A 16,751-nucleotide genomic window follows, 5' to 3' on the forward strand; every position below is an offset into this window, starting at 1 on the left:
GGGCGTTGGTTGCACGGCGGCAGTTGAAAAAGAGGCAGGAAGGATGTTGTGCAATATCCAGTGCAGAAAGAGTCTGTTAAGCAGCAGTGTTCTCATAGTCCTCATTCGTGTTGATCTATCAGTTTTTGTCTCCCACCATGACAACGAGGTAAGGATTTTTGCATTAGCGTAGCATGGGATACGGTTTGTCAATACTAGTCTGTCTGCAGAGCTAGCTGTGCAGGGCCTGGCATGAGTCGGGTCACCATGTGTAACCAGGAACTTTGGTTTTACAGTCGTTATTTATATATATATATATATATATACACACACTGTATCTAGATAACGGTCCTGCTCGGCTCCCAGTACATATTCAGTATATATATATATATCGAGTCATCGTGTTTAGATTCCGTACGTATTGTAAGATATTTGTACTTTTAGACCTCAGCTGCATCTTAAAACTGGACAAAACTGGATCACTCAGCTCAGAGCTGACGTTGCCAAACACTGAACCCGTCTTCAGTCTGGAGTCCTCAGTGTTACTGGCAGCAGTGGGCATTATTAATGAATCTGGCAGCTTGGCTAAAATATCCACTCGTTTCAGCCATATTTCAGTACTTTAGTTAGTGTTAGCTTCAGGCTAGTTCTGGTCTAGCTTCAGGTGACAGTTTAGTTTATGACGTTTCTTAAATATTTACTTTTACTATTTTAGAGGTCATGTTTGTTCAAATTTCCCACAACATCTGAACATTTTGAACATTTAACAAAATGTTAACACTGCAATATGGCAGGAATATGGCCCCTTCAAATTCTCAATGTTCAAAATATTCTCATTCAAATGTTGTATTTATTTATTTAATTATTAATATTTATTACTACTTACAAAACAATGTTGGGAAATTATGTAAATCACAATTTCTGCACAATTAGTTTATGACTTAAATTCTGAACCTCCACTGGTGGTTCTCCATCACCCACCTGACTGACCGACTAAGACAAAATGACATTGTTGTAGCAGTGCTTTTATTATTAATAATAATAATAATGTTGGCAGTAGTAGCATTATTGTTGTTGTTATTATTATTATTGATAGTTATTAATTATTGGTTGCTGTATTGTTATTTTTATAGTTAGCAGTAGCAGCAGTATTATTCTTATTATTGATAGTAGCAGTAGTACTTGTCATTTATTCATGTACAGTACTTTAAAATTCTTGTCTTTGCATATTCCAGTTTAAGAAGGTACCCCTGGAGCAAAGAGAGTTGCTTGGGGGCCTTGCTTAGGGGCCCAACAGTGGCAGCATAGCAGACCCGAGTTATGAACCCACAACCCTGGGATCAAAAACCACAAAGGTTTGCAAGTCACTGGGGTTAGCAGTGACCTTCTCATGTGACCGTCATGATCACCTCTCTCTCTCTCTCTCTCTCTCTCTCTCTTTCAGTTCATTTCAGAGGATGGCCACCCTTAGGCTCCCAGTCAAGAGCTGCTTCGTGTTATTAGTGTTCATAACCGTCGCCGTGTTGGTCATTTACTATGTGTCCAACACCCACCTTCAGCTGACCAAAGACTGGCTCAGCAAAGTTTCTAATAACATCCACTCTTACTACATAAAGCAACCAGTACGAATAGTGCCTCCTCCCCCGAGACACCACCAAACGGTCAAGCAAGGAACTCTCAATGGCACAAATGTGGCCAGGACTACGACAGACAGCAATGTCACAGAGGTTCTCAGAAAGTCAACGAGCTCTGTTCCGTCCATACGGTACCACGAAGCATACCCACGCAACTACCACTTCATTCTAGACGAGCCCAATATTTGCAAGCAGGAGAAGCCGTTTCTGGTCCTCATGGTCCCGGTGGCTCCGCACGAACTGGAGGCTCGCAAAGCCATCCGAAGCACGTGGGGTAACGTGAGCGTGGTCCGCGGCAAAACCGTCAGGGTCTTGTTCTCACTGGGTCGTCCGGGGATCAAGGACGCCGAGGCGCAACAGAGGCAGCTGAACCTGGAGAGCAAGAAGTACCACGACCTGATCCAGAGCGACTTCCTGGACACCTACCTTAACCTGACCATAAAGACCATGGTGATCATGGACTGGCTGGCCACACGCTGCCCTAATGCAACCTACGCCATGAAGGTCGACTCCGACATGTTCTTGAATGTGGAGAACTTGATGAGCATGCTGCTGGCATCGAACACGCCCAAGGAAAACTACATGACCGGGATGGTTATGTGGAACCGGCCAGTCATCCGGGACCCGGCGTCCAAGTGGTACGTGCCGAAGAAACTGTACGACAAGGACTACTACCCAACGTACCTGCTGGGGATGGGTTACGTCTTCTCCAACGACCTTCCGAAGAAGCTTGTAGAGGCTTCAAAGGAAATAAAGCCATTCAACATAGAGGACGCTTATATTGGCGCCTGCTTGGACAAATTACACATTGTGCCTTCCAACCCTCCCGATGCCTCCAAGTTTAAGGCCTATTTTAATGGCAAATATGATCGGAAAGAGTTCCAAAGGGTGATCACCACCATCCTTAGCTCCCCACAGCAGCTGATCGATTTCTGGCAGGACTCGAGGAGGCCTACATGACTGGCTCAAGACTGGTAGAGATGGACCATTCAGATACAGAAAGTAAAAATGGACTATAGACGATAAGGGTGACAGGTTGGCCTGAGGTCACCTACCACAACAAGACTGTGAACGACCCTCTGAGGAAGTATTTATATTGCTCTTTTATGAACACTTTTATGACGTTTTAAAGCCCTTGGGAACATTTTGATGGGTTCAATTGATGTGTAGAATTCCGAAACTTGGGTGTTCAGTGAAGCGTTCAGCAAAGTTTCAACGGAAACACAACCCTCACACCCCTGAACTTGCGCGACTGATAGTCCTCCATCTCTGGCGAACAGCAACTGTTTTTTTTTTAGCTTTTTACTCTGAGCTTTTTAGGGTTTACTGGATGTTCTGATATCTAGAGCCGAGTTACCAGCCCATGACTGAGGGAGCTCCGGCCCCCCGTGCCTTGTCATCCTTTCTCCACTTCTTTGGCGGACGGCTAACGGTGCTACGTTGGGACTTCCCGTCCTCCCCGGCACCCAGCTGCTAAATTCCATGCTAGGTAAAGTGGAGAAGCGATGGGCCACAAGACTAAGATAGGCAGCGCCATCTTAGCCTTGTGATTGGTCAAGGCTATGCTGACGTAAACCTGATCCCTTTTTAAGAACCGGAGAGGAGAGCAATACCGGTGAAATCCAGCAGATGTTGATGAGACTTTGGGAAGATCTTCATAAGACACACTGTGTATGTTTACACTGGGGGCCCTGAGGAGCCACATTCACTTCACTTCATCAGAGAGAGATTCATCAGCCAGATTTAGGTTCCCAAGGGCTTTAAGTGACCTGAAATGAAAATGTGTATTTATGAAGCAGGACTGTGAAAAACAAGAATACTAATGCTGGAAGGCAAACATCTAGGATATTTATGAGGATGTATTTATAGAAGCTGATTAGCATTGTTGTTTTTATGTCAAATGTGGACTTCATAGAGTCCAAGCACTGAATGTAGGGGTCCAACCAATCGTGTATTTTCTCAGGTCAATCAGAACTGATTGCACAAACATCTGCGCCGTGAGCCCAAATGATAAGCACCTTTCTAAAACCATCGTTTACCCAGGCAGGCCATGAATGCGGCATCTAGCAGCCGAGAAATGCAGCCTACCTCTACCTCTACCTGCCTAGGCTTCGGACCGGAGCTGGTATTGTGGTGTAGCTGCCGGGCCTCGGTGTTGAAGGCTGTTAGAGCACATTATCACTTGCACAGTTTTCTGCTTTTCTTGCTCAAGCACACTTGACTCAGCTCACATGCTAACTGCCAGGTTAGTAGCGAACTGTGCTGAACTCTGGTCCCTGTTGCCTCCCTCACCTGAACCTAGGGGTTCAATTCTGGACCTTGCTCTGGCAGGAAGCTAAGGGAACGGTTCATGTGATTTACTGGTCATGTGGGGTCACGCCTGTGAAAGGATTACACAGTCCTGGACTGGAAACTGGATTCAATCCTGGCAACTAGCCTAATTTACTAAACATGTGCATTGGCTGTACTCAGTTCAGGGTGTTATTTAAGCTCAAGTGATTTGAGTTATTCAATTTCAATGGTATACGGCCATCGTTTTCTCTTAAACCACTGGAGCTCGCTTCGGTTTTAAGTATGGGAAGAGCTGAACATACACACACACACACATACGTATTCTAAGATTAGCAATTTAATAATCAAATAAACACTTCATGCCGAGATAAACAGCTTTTAAAGAGCCCAAATGACTAAACCACAGAATTACTACCCATGTATGGAAACGACGCAGCTAATTTGCCAGTGTTCAATGAACACTGCGAGGGTTAATATTTAACACTGTTGGTTTAACACTGTTGAATTTTTTTTCAAGCCACTTTTTATGATGCCACATATACAGCGAAATAGCCCCCCGCCCATTTGCACTGCGGTCATGAGGCCTGTTTTACGTGGCCTTAAAGGCACAGTAATAAAAACTGTCGGTTTCATTCTTAGAGGATGAAGACGTAGGTAGTGTACATTAATTTTATATAAACATATAATAATTTATATAACATAAACTTGGGATCTGGGCTCGTTTATTCTAAATTTTTTTCAATTTCAAATACTTTTTAATGTAAAATTCTCATTTCCTCAGGTGTAAATCAGAAACCGGGCTGTTACATGGGACCTGAAACTTCAGCACAAGAGCGCCTGAATGTCATACAGGCCTATATACTCTTCTACAGGATATAAAACTATCCATTACAGGGACGTATAGCTAAATAACTGTGCTAAAAAATTCTATTTTTATGATGGGTTTCCAGGCTTTTTTATGATTTCCTTTCTCCTAAAAGGGGAATTCCAGGGATTGCCAAGGATTGTGCCTAAATAAAGAGTTTAAATATATACAAAGTCATTCAGAGTGGTCTGATGTAAAAGTCGGAAGTGTTCACAGTGGTGGTGGTGAGTGGAATCAGACGTCAGAAAAGTCTATATTATATATTTAAATTATATATTTTTGTTTTGAATGTAAATACATATTCATATATACATGTTCAGACTTTAAGTAGTTACAGTACATATTATATGTCTCATACTGTTAAAATATTCCACACACATATATGTATATATAAAATTACACAATTATAATTCAATCATTCTTTAATTTAATTTAATTATTACATACTATAAGTAGTAAATATCAAATACAGTACATACATGTAATATTCGGTTGAGATATATATATACACATATATATATATATATATATATATATATATATATATATATATATATATATATATATATCTCATATGGTTAAAATGTGTGGCTGTGTGTGTATATTTAACTATAAAATATTTAAGATTTTAATATTTAATTATAATGATTTTATATTTAAATATATAGCTAAATTGTTTTAAATTATTGGCTGAAATATTAACAATTGAAGTTTCTTTACCTTTTATGTATATTTTGCTTAGTATGTAAATACACAGATTTATGTACTATAAGTAGTAAACATCTGTTATTGTACGTCTATGTATTATATATATCATACTGTTAAAATTATATATATAAACAATTAACTTATTATGGATATGTGTGCATATTTAACTATATATAATATATAGTTAATTGTTTTAAATTATTGGCTGAAATATTAAAAATTTAAGTTTCTTTACCTTTTTATGTATATTTTGCTTAGTATGTAAATACACAGATTTATGTACTATAAGTAGTAAACATCTGTTATTGTACATCTACGATTATTGTACATCATACTGTTAAAATTATATATATAACTAATTAACTTATTATGGATATAAGTAGTAAACACCAATTACAGTACATATATGTAACATTTGTAATTTAAATATCATATATTGTTAAAATATATAAATATAGTATAAATATTTCGCTTGGTATATAAATATATATATATTCATATATCATATCATTTTTTTGTCCGTTAAGCTAATTTTAGCCATATATCAACACATTTCGGTGTAACATGCCACTTTTACTCTGAATCTTTATATCGCGTCAGACTGTCATGATGAATGGACCAACAGAAATGCTCCAAAATCACCAGAGATACAAGTGTTTTCCGTTGTCTTACATTGAAAGGTAAAGTTCCCGATTTGAATCTGAGATTTTTGCATTACAGCAAAAATATCTATGCTCCATTTAAACCATATGTCCAAATGTTTGTGGACACCCCTTGTAATGAATGCATTCAGCTAGAAGTCCTGCCAACAGAATAGGACTCTCTGGAGCAGATAAACCTGATGAGCCTGTTGTCTGTTACCTAATGGCCTGCCTAATGCCAGGCGTGGGCTACAGGGGGGTATAAAGCCCCCCAGCATTGAGCTGTGGAGCAGTGGATCTCTAACTGTGTTCTCTGGAACGATGGTGGTGGTGGTGCTCCATCCAATACTTATACTTCGGATGAGTTGGGGAAGTTCGGGATGATGAGGTGGGGTGGTGATCATCCGTCCAACACTCTGGCCTGACTAGTACTCAGCTTGTTGCTGACTGCAATTGAATCCTCACAGCAATGCTCCTCCAAAATCTAGTAGAAAGCTGCCTTCTTCCCTGGACAGTAGAGTTTACAGTTCCTCCGACAAAAGCAGGAGGAACTTTTAATATAAATGTTTAATACCCTTGAGGAATGAGTAGGTGTCCCAGTACTTTTGTCCGCTATCAGATTTCCGTCCATAATTTATCACAGAAATCAAGAAGCGACCGGGCCGTGCCTTTAAATAAACAAATATACGACCGGTTCCGGTCGGCGGCGCGTTAACACGCAGCGGCCACTCTTGGTCCGAGAAATGGTGCTTTTTGTGTCATTGTTTGTGGATATTTACATCCATCTCTGCAAATATGTGCACCGGAACACCAGTGCACATATTCTACCACCGCCAGACCCTGCTTCAGTGGAGAAATCAGCCTAGAAACAATCTTCCGGACGAAGTTCTGCAGACGCCACAAGAGCTCAGCCTGCTACAAGACCCAGGCCTGCAGTCCGCGGCGTTTCCTGATGGCGGAGCCCGGCGGAAGTGTCATCGCAAGCGGTGCGAGCGAAAGCGGAAGCGCGGTAAGAGAGCCGGGGTTCGCGCGAGGCTAAAGGCTAGCCCTAGCCGCCCGGCTATACCATCGCTATTCCTCGCAAACGTCTGCTCCCTCGACAATAATCTGGACTGCATTCGACTCCAGCGAGCGACCCAGCGAGAGTTCAGAGACTGCTGTGCTCTAGTCTTTGTGGAATCGTGGCTCAGCGACAGTATTCCAGACAGCTCCATTCAGCTAGACGGGCTGGCCTCGTTCAGAGCGGATAGGAGCGCGGCTCTGTCCGGGAAGACCCGCGGGGGAGGCGTGTGTGTTTACATCAACACGGAATGGTGTAACAACGCTGTGACTGTCGCCCAGCACTGCTCTCCGCTGGTGGAGTTCATCGTAGTCAAGTGCAGACCTTTTTATTTAGTACGGGAATTCTCCGCCGTGCTGATAGCCGCCGTGTACATACCGCCTAGCGCTAGCGCTAATGCTAATGCTAAGGAGGCACTGTGGGAACTGCACGGGGGCATCAGCGATCTGCAGACCAAACATCCAGACGGGCTGTTCATTGTCGCCGGAGATTTCAACCATGCAAATCTCCAGTCAGTCCTCCCTAAATTCCATCAACATGTGGACTTTGCCACGAGAGGAGCGAACGCGCTGGACCTGCTTTACACAAACATCCCCAGCGCGTGCCGGGCCGAGCCCCGCCCCCACCTCGCGTTCTCGGACCACATGTCTGTGTATCTGACTCCAGCTTACACACCCCTCATCAGACGATCCAGACCAGTTCAGAAGCAGGTGAGAACCTGGCCGGCAGGAGCCATCTCTGCCCTTCAGGACTGTTTTGAGTGCACTGCATGGGACATGTTCAGGGAGGCTGCAACTGAAGGCGACTCTGTTAACTTGGAGGAGTACACAGCATCAGTCACTGGCTACATCAGCAAGTGTATTGATGATGTCACTGTCTCCAAGACCATCACCACACGCCCAAATCAGAAGCCGTGGATGACTCCTGAGGTGCGTGCGCTACTGAGGACCCGCGACTCGGCCTTCAGAGTGGGTGACAAGGCGGCCCTAAGGAAAGCAAGAGCCAAATTGTCACGAGCCATCCGAGAGGCAAAGCGCACACACGCCCAGAGAATCCACAGCCACTTTAAGGACACCGGTGACACACGGCGCATGCGGCAGGGCATCCAGGAAATCACAAACTACAGGACAATGCCACCGTCCTGTGACAGTAATGCCTTCCTCCCCGATGCCCTGAACGACTTTTATGCACGGTTTGAGGCACAGAACAACACGTTGGTGAGAAAGACCACACCCAAGCCGGACGAGCAGGTGCTGTGCCTGACTGCAGTGGACGTGAGGAAAACTCTGCGCAGAGTCAACCTACGAAAAGCTGCAGGACCAGACAACATCCCCGGCAGAGTGCTCAGAGAGTGTGCAGACCAGCTGACAGATGTTCTCACGGACATCTTCAACGTCTCCCTGCGCAGCTCCACTGTCCCAACGTGCCTCAAGACCACCACCATCGTCCCCGTGCCGAAGAAGTCCACGGTGTCCTGCCTCAATGACTACCGTCCCGTAGCTCTCACGCCCATCATCATGAAGTGCTTCGAGAGGTTAGTCATGAGGAACATCAAGAACCAACTGCCCTCTTCATTGGACCCCCTGCAATTTGCATATCGTCCCAACCGCTCCACGGACGATGCCATCACCACCACCCTTCATCTCTCCCTTACCCACCTGGAGAAGAAGGACACCTACGTCAGAATGCTGTTCATAGACTTCAGTTCAGCGTTCAACACCATCATCCCACAGAACCTCACGAGGAAGTTAAGCCTGCTGGGCCTCAACACCCCCCTCTGCAACTGGATCCTGGACTTCCTGACAGGAAGGCCCCAGTTAGTCCGGTTCGGGGACAGCAGCTCCAGCACCATCACCATGAACACTGGGGCACCTCAGGGCAGTGTACTGAGTCCTCTGCTGTTCACCCTGCTGACTCATGACTGTGTTGCGAAACACAGTTCTAACAGCATCATAAAGTTCGCCGATGATACAACTGTGCTGGGTCTCATCAGCAAAGGCGACGAGTCAGCATACAGAGAGGAGGTGCAGCAGCTGACAGACTGGTGTACAGTCAACAACCTTCACTGGAATGTAGAGAAGACCAAGGAAATGGTTGTTGACTTCAGGAAATCAAGACCGGACCACTCTCCGCTTAACATCAACGGCTCCTCTGTGGAGATCGTTAAGAGCACCAAGTTCCTTGGTGTCCACCTAGCGGAGAACCTCACCTGGTCCCTGAACACCAGCTCTACAGCCAAGAAAGCCCAACAGCGTCTCTACTTCCTCCGGAAGCTGAGAAAGGCCCGTCTCCCTCCACCCATCCTCACCCTCTTCTATAGGGGGACCATAGAGAGCATCCTAAGCAGCTGCATCACTGCCTGGTTTGGGACCTGCACAGCCTCTGACCGCAAGTCCCTCCAACACATTGTGAGGACAGCTGAGAAGATCATCGGAGTCTCTCTCCCCTCCGTCATGGACATTTACACCACCCGCTGCATCCGCAAAGCAACCAGCATTGTGGATGACTCCACCCACCCTTCACACAGACGGTTCTCCCTCATGCCATCAGGAAGAAGGTACCGCAGCATCCGGTCCAACACGACCAGACTCTGCAACAGCTTCTTCCCCCAAGCCATCAGACTCCTCAACACAACTCAACTCCTGAACTGATATCTTACACTCTCCCTCTCTCTCTCTCTCTCTCTCTCTCCCTCTCTCTCTCTTTCCAACCATTTATCCCAGGTAACATGGGAAGCATTTTTTGCACAAGCATTTGCACTGATAACTGTACTACCTCACTGGACTCTATTTATCGCACATTGCACAACTTGCACACTACAGTCATTATTTATTATCCTCTGTCTGTACTGTGTTGTCTGTCCGCACTTGTTTGTTTGTGTTGCACTTGTGTTTTGTATGCACTGTCTATGTTGCACCATGGTCCGGGAGGAACGTTGTTTCGTTTCACTGTGTACTCTGTATGTAGTTGAAATGACAATAAACCCACTTGACTTGACTTGAACGGATCGGACGGGCTTGGCTAGAACAAAGACGTCTGTTCGCTCAGAGTAGAGAGCTTTGAAAGGTGCGGTGTCTCGAGGATCGAATGTCAGTTATGACGCTGGACAATAGCAAATGGTGTACATATCAGCCGGATGAGCTGTGGTGAAATACAAAACTGATGGCAAGCAAAGTCAACTTACAGGTTCTGAAACAACAGTGTGTGCTCGCTACTATTCGTCCAGGCTTGATTTGTTAGATTTATATTTCCTGACTTAATTCGCGGGGATTAGACTTGGTCTCGGGGGAAGTAGCTGGACTTCGACTGTCTACTACAGTATGTTTAGGATATTCCTGATGAAGACCTTCCAGCTTCTTTAAATTTGTCTGGAGGTGAAATTTGTTCAAATAACGATCCTGTTCCAGTTTAGTCCTAGTAGAAGACTCCTAATGGGCCTGAGGGACTGACTGTCCACCATATGCAGTGTTACATTTAGATTTTACATTTACGGCATTTAGCAGACGCTCTTATCCAGAGCGACTTACAAAAGTGCTTTGCTATTTACCCAAGAAAAACCTCAACCGTCAAGCTTAGACTCTAATAAACACAAGTCAGTAAGGTGACCATAGTACTCTTCTCTTCACCTGAGCACTCTCAGAAGAGGAGGGTCTTCAGTCTGGGTTTGAAGACAGCGAGCGTTGGACTCTGCTGTTCGGACACCCAGGGAATTTCGTTCCACCACTTCGGTGCAGGACAGAAAAAAGTCTGGACGCTCGTCTTCCGTGGATCTTAAAGGATGGCGGGTCGAGCCGAGCCGTACTTTAAGCTGGAAGGGCTCTTGGTACGGATCGGCTTTTGACCATCGCCATCAAGTACGGAGGGGCTGGCTGGTCCGTTCTTGGCTTTGTAGACCAGAGTCAGTGTTCTGAATCTGATGACCTGGGCAGCAGCTACAGGAAGCCAGTGAAGAGAGAACGCAGCAGTAGAGAGACATGGTTGAATTTAGGAACAAAAGCCCAAAGCCTGTTAAAGCCCAAAGCCTAATATTACGGTAATGCTAGCATGTGCTGGTGTTTATTTGCATTCGCTCAGGGGTCGATGCTGAAGTAGTACGACTAAAGACCATAAAAACCTTAACTTTCAATGGAAGTCGATGCAACAGATTTCATTCCGGATCATTTTGAAGCATTTCTATTGGTCCATTAATCATGAAATTTGGCTACAACATAAAGAACTCATGTCAGATTCGAACTGTGACAAAAAGTCAAAAACAGCAACGAAAAAAAGGTTATTTTCATGTGACAGCGAAGATATACAAACACCAAATGAAAGGATCAAAAAGACGCATCAACAACTTCAGCCCGCTGTCGAAAGCGGTGGCACAGGACCGGAAAAAATAAAAGGTGAAAGAAAAGGCGTCCAGAGATACAGAGGATCTGTTTGACACCTCGTCATTAACATGAGTTTTGCATTCTGATATCTAGTATCTGGCTTTACTTTGGCCTGCTTCGTTTTCACTCATCATTAACATGCGATTGTATTCCACGTAAAAATAAAAAAAGCACACAAACACTTACATAACTTGTTTTACTTCCTGTAAATGGGCCTGGATGGTTAGCTCATAGTTTTGTCCATATATGGATGTCCAGCAGGGACATCTACAGGACCAGAAGGGCTTAAACATGGGCCTCATCTGGGTTGCACACTGCATACAGGGCCTAGATGGGACTGTAATGAAGGGGCCCACTACGTAAGCCTAATTGGGTCTCCAATTGAGCCCATGCCTACCTGGGATCCACCTAACCCATGAGCGTGCTGGCTGGGGGAAATAAACATGGAGGCCAAATTTCTGTTGCACTGCTGTGAAAAGGCTATTAGGGATGATCTTAACCTAGATGCCCACTGCTCATCGTACAAGTACAACTCCATCAAGCTTCTCATCATGAAGTTCTCACCGCTAGGCGAAAGCAAGCTCACTTAGCTCTATTTACCCAGAGAACCTGAGAAGACAGACCTGATAATACTGGAGTCCTCGGATCTCATGACCACCACTCTGAAACCCCAAAACTAACTGAAAACCTAGTGTGAAGACTTCCTGTGAGGTTCTTTACAAAGGTTGAACACCCTTCCCAACATCATCCCAAAGTCATACTCTTAGCATGCAAGCACTTGCAGGCCCTTCAGCAGAAAACAAACAAAGTGTGGAGCCGACTAGACAAGCACTCAACTATTTCACAATACCGTGTTGGGCACACACCCCCACCCCCAAGCAAAAAAACAACAAAAAAAAAAAACCCAGGACTCTCAGACATCCCATCCTTCTTGCACATAAAAGAGGGTGTGTCCTTTGACAGAGAGAAATGTAGTGGAAGTGGGAGAGGCGATAGGGTAGAAAGCTGAGCTGACCAAGGAGGAGCTAACCATGTCATAATCTACCTGCAGACATATCTACCTCCCTCTATCTCCCACCCTCTTGTTTGTCTATAGGCCAGGAACTCCTTCTGGGAATGTATGCATTGCCATGGCTTGTAACAAGGCCACCACCTCTCACAGGTGTGGGTGTGTGTGACTGCACAGATTGCACAGAGTGGGGGGGGGGGGGAGATTGCACAGAGAGGCTGGAACGGCTGGCTGTCCGGGAGCGTGGGCTTTGGGTGCACCTAAGCAACGCCAACGCTTGAGACCCTCAACCGTTCAGAAGATGAGGTAAGAGTTCGATTACCTAACGTTGAAGAATTAGCCGGCTTTACTCTATCCTGTGTGTACTGTTGGAGAAACTGGAAACGGGTGGAGCATTACCCTTTTTTGGTCCTCTGCGACCACTGAACGTGGTGTTAAATTAGTTCCTGTTTCTACTCCAGTTCCAGGGATACGTCTTCTTAAGACCTCAACGCCCCTAGGGCTGTCTTTTCTGTAAAACAGGCCTTCACTGGAGAAGGCACATGCTAGCCTTCATCATTCTAGCACTGGTAGCATCATGAGATCTGGACACCAGATCACAGAAAATCGTGTTCTCTATATCCGTGGGGGTCTTCTCTGGATATTTAGGTTTCCTGGTTTCCTCCCACCTCCCAAAAAGGCATGGTAGGTAAATTGGCTATGCTTTGGCCTCCTGGTGTGAGTGTTAAATGTACAGACTCTTAATGCCAAAATAAATATACTTAATTGAGGCGAATGTTTGATGGTTGCACGTTGTTTATCTTGGGATTTTTTAGATGGAACGCCAACGCCCATCTCAATGAACATCCCTCACAGCCCTCAGATGTGGCCAAATACGGCTGAGACTCCTTACAAAACGTTTAGTAGGGGCTCAGTGGTCCAGCAGACTAAGGTGCTTGACCCGAGGATAGCCAGAGCCTGAGAGAGCACAATTGGGCCTTGGGTCTCTCTGGGTGGGTAGATGGTGCATGTGCTATAACTACAGTATTTCTAAACTACACTTAACACGTGTGCTTGATTTTTTCAAACATATTGTAAATGTATCAATTCAAGCCTCATACATTTAAGTATAACTGTATTTGTAGTGCAGGGTGCCACAATATAGAGTAAAGACTACATGGGTGGAAAGGCAACCGATCCCTTATGTACACAGTGCACTGTGGTATTAATACAGCAACAGATAAACTATGGGCTTATTTTATTGACAGTTCCTCCAGGGTGCGGTTGGCCAGCAAAAAGTAGCTTAGACCATCGAACCACAGCAGGATCGTCAACTTTTACAAGAGAAGGAAAAAAGTCTCGGCATGTGCTACATAATGTCCATGGACCTTCCAGAGAAGATACTGAAGGTGGCACAAGAAATAAAGCCCATTTTCATAGAGGACGCGTATATCGGCCTGTGCCTGGAGCGACTCCACATAGCCCCCACAAACCCTCAAGACAATGACCAGTTTGTGTTCAACCCACCTCCGCAGTACAACCGGTGCTACAACCTACTGGACAGACGTTCCCAAACCTGGTCCACCTTGTTGATGTCCAACATCAGCTTTCTGGACTGTGGTCCAACCAAAACCAGCTTAGACCATCTAACCACAGCAGGATCGTCAACTTTTACAAGAGACGGAAAAAAACATCTTAACGCTCAATGGAAGTCTGTGTAAATAAATAAATAAAATTACTGGGTCTGGATGCTTTAACCTTGCTAAGCTCGACCAAACTGCTTTTAATTGGTGTTTAAAATTCCCTAAATGTCAATATTGGCCCTAAAAAAAAGTGTCTGTTTAATGGTATTAGCTATTTATGACTGGCTTTTACTGGTAGTTTATACATTTGGTTTTATATAGTATAAAAACCTAAACGTAGGGTGTGAGTGAGCTTCAAGCAACTGGTGCTCTCTATTGGCGATACCGATAATGTGAAATATGCTAAATACATTTTGTAGGGCCCCAATCGTTCCAACCTTGCCCTCCCATATGACGTCCCTACAGAAGATAATAATAATCAAAAATGTACAAAGAATAGCCACACATTTCTAAAGGCAATTTGTCCTGACTTTCTCTTTTTCTCCCCTCTGTCTCTCTCTGAAGTGCCCAGATGCAGCGGAGCACTTGCGTGAAAGCCAGATGCATTCGCAAGTGTGTTTTCGTCTTACTCCTGGTGGCTGGGACCATCTGCCTGCTGTACGCCTTCAGGGTTCAGCTCTGGGGAAAATTTCTAGAGGCGCATGTGGATCCAGGACTGTACCACGTGGCTTACCCCCAGAAATACCGCTTCATCCTGGACCATCCAGAGAAGTGCAGGGGTCTCAACCCTTTGATGGTGGTGATCGTGCCAGCTGCGCCGCACAACGCGAAGGCCCGACGTGCCATCCGGAGCACGTGGGGGAACGACAGTCTGGTCAAACATGGAACAGTGGTGGTCCTGTTCCTGCTGGGCTTACCTAGCGGGAACAGCTCAGAAGCTCTACAGCGGCAGGTATATGAGGAGAACCTGCGGCACCGGGACCTGCTGCAGAGCGACTTCATCGACTCCTACAGGAACTTGACCATAAAAACGATGGTGATGCTGGAATGGCTGAGGGATCGCTGCCCCCAGGCATTCTTCGCGGTGAAGGTGGACGACGACACGTTGCTGAACATCAAGGGCCTGGTGAGGATGCTGCTGATGCTGGACGCGCCTCGGAGCAAGTACATCACTGGCCTGGTGTGGTATGACAACGTTGTGATCAGAGACCGAGCCAGCAAGTTTTACATCCCTCAAAAAGTGTATCCCAACTCTGTGTTCCCACCGTACCCTCTTGGCATGTGCTACATAATGTCCATGGACCTTCCAGAGAAGATACTGAAGGTGGCACAAGAAATAAAGCCCATTTTCATAGAGGACGCGTATATCGGCCTGTGCCTGGAGCGACTCCACATAGCCCCCACAAACCCTCAAGACAATGACCAGTTTGTGGTCAACCCACCTCCGCAGTACAACCGGTGCTACTACTCCAAGCTCATCGCTGTATTAACCTACAGCCCCGATCAACTGGTCTCCTACTGGAGAGATGTTCACAAACCTGGTCCACCTTGTTGATGTCCAACATCAGCTTTCTGGACTGTGGTCCCTTGACCAGACCAAGATTATGCCAGTCTCTTGAGTCTCGATTAGTCGACCAGGAGGAGGGTTGCTGACCACTGGTGTACAAAGTACAGAAGAACCCCGCTGTGTACATTACATGTCCAAATATCTGTGGACACACCTTCTAACAAATGCATTCAGTTATTTTAAGATGCACCCATTGCTGACACAGATGTGCAAATGCACACAAACACACACACAGCCAATCCTGTCCGAACAGGGCTCCAAACGCATGTCCGGCAGCCAGTGGTCAGGGTGCGGGATGTAGTTACTCATCCTATAAACCAGTGCAGTGACACGCAAACAACCTATCTGCTATCCTATCTGCTATCCTATCGGCCTCTGAATCTGATGCAATATGATACTAGCAGAGCTGGTAACTTGGCAGCCTGTAGTGGAAGTGGTGGCTCAGTGGTAACAGGGTTGTGGGTTTGATATTCAGATCTGCTAAGGTTCCATTATTGGGCCCTAAAGGGGGGGACAGCTGGGCTAGCTCTGCCTTTCTTAAGTGGGATATGTGAAGAGATACTTGCACTGTAAAGGTACTTCACTTAATTACTCTTCCAGACATACGATCTTGGTTTCTGGTGTCAGAGAGCAAAACTTTTCATCTTTGGTGGATCAGAGATTTAAAACAAACAAACAAAAAAGGTAGTGTTAAGTAAGGTAAGTGGGCTGTATCACTTAATAAAGGCATTATCCAATACATTCCCCAGCCTCCTGTTGTCTGATTGTGAGTAAGTCATGAAAATGATCCAAAGTTATCAAATGAATTAAATTACACACCAGCGTAGCCTACTGATATATACTTATATATATATATATTTATTTAGCAATTTTCACATTTTGGGCAGAGTTTGATCTGTCTGATTTATATTTTGTTTTTTATATTTTGAGAAACAAACTGCAGTAAGATGATTGCAAGTTCTGCTAGTGATAAAATCTGGTTTCACTAAGAGTAAAATCTGAAGCCAAATAAGAACCTAATAAGAACTTCATTGACGGTTCGTTCAACATAACATACTGGG

The 16,751-nt window shown here is 45.1% G+C and overlaps 2 protein-coding genes across 2 annotated transcripts; both read left to right on the forward strand.

The window, feature by feature from the left end:
• The first annotated feature begins 46 nt into the window (after positions 1-46).
• b3galt10.1 (beta-1,3-galactosyltransferase 10, tandem duplicate 1) lies at positions 47-4,943 on the forward strand. Its single transcript, XM_072671438.1, has 2 exons — positions 47-148; positions 1,424-4,943. The coding sequence occupies exons 1-2, from the start codon at positions 138-140 to the stop codon at positions 2,571-2,573; spliced, it is 1,161 nt and encodes a 386-aa protein (XP_072527539.1). The 5' UTR covers positions 47-137; the 3' UTR covers positions 2,574-4,943.
• A 9,751-nt stretch (positions 4,944-14,694) lies between these two features.
• Positions 14,695-15,678, forward strand: LOC140548213 (beta-1,3-galactosyltransferase 2-like). The gene has a single exon (XM_072671662.1). The coding sequence runs from the start codon at positions 14,695-14,697 to the stop codon at positions 15,676-15,678; it is 984 nt and encodes a 327-aa protein (XP_072527763.1).
• The last annotated feature ends 1,073 nt before the right edge of the window (positions 15,679-16,751 follow it).

Source organism: Salminus brasiliensis, chromosome 25, assembly GCF_030463535.1.
Source record: "Salminus brasiliensis chromosome 25, fSalBra1.hap2, whole genome shotgun sequence".
In the NCBI taxonomy this organism is placed as follows: domain Eukaryota; kingdom Metazoa; phylum Chordata; class Actinopteri; order Characiformes; family Bryconidae; genus Salminus; species Salminus brasiliensis.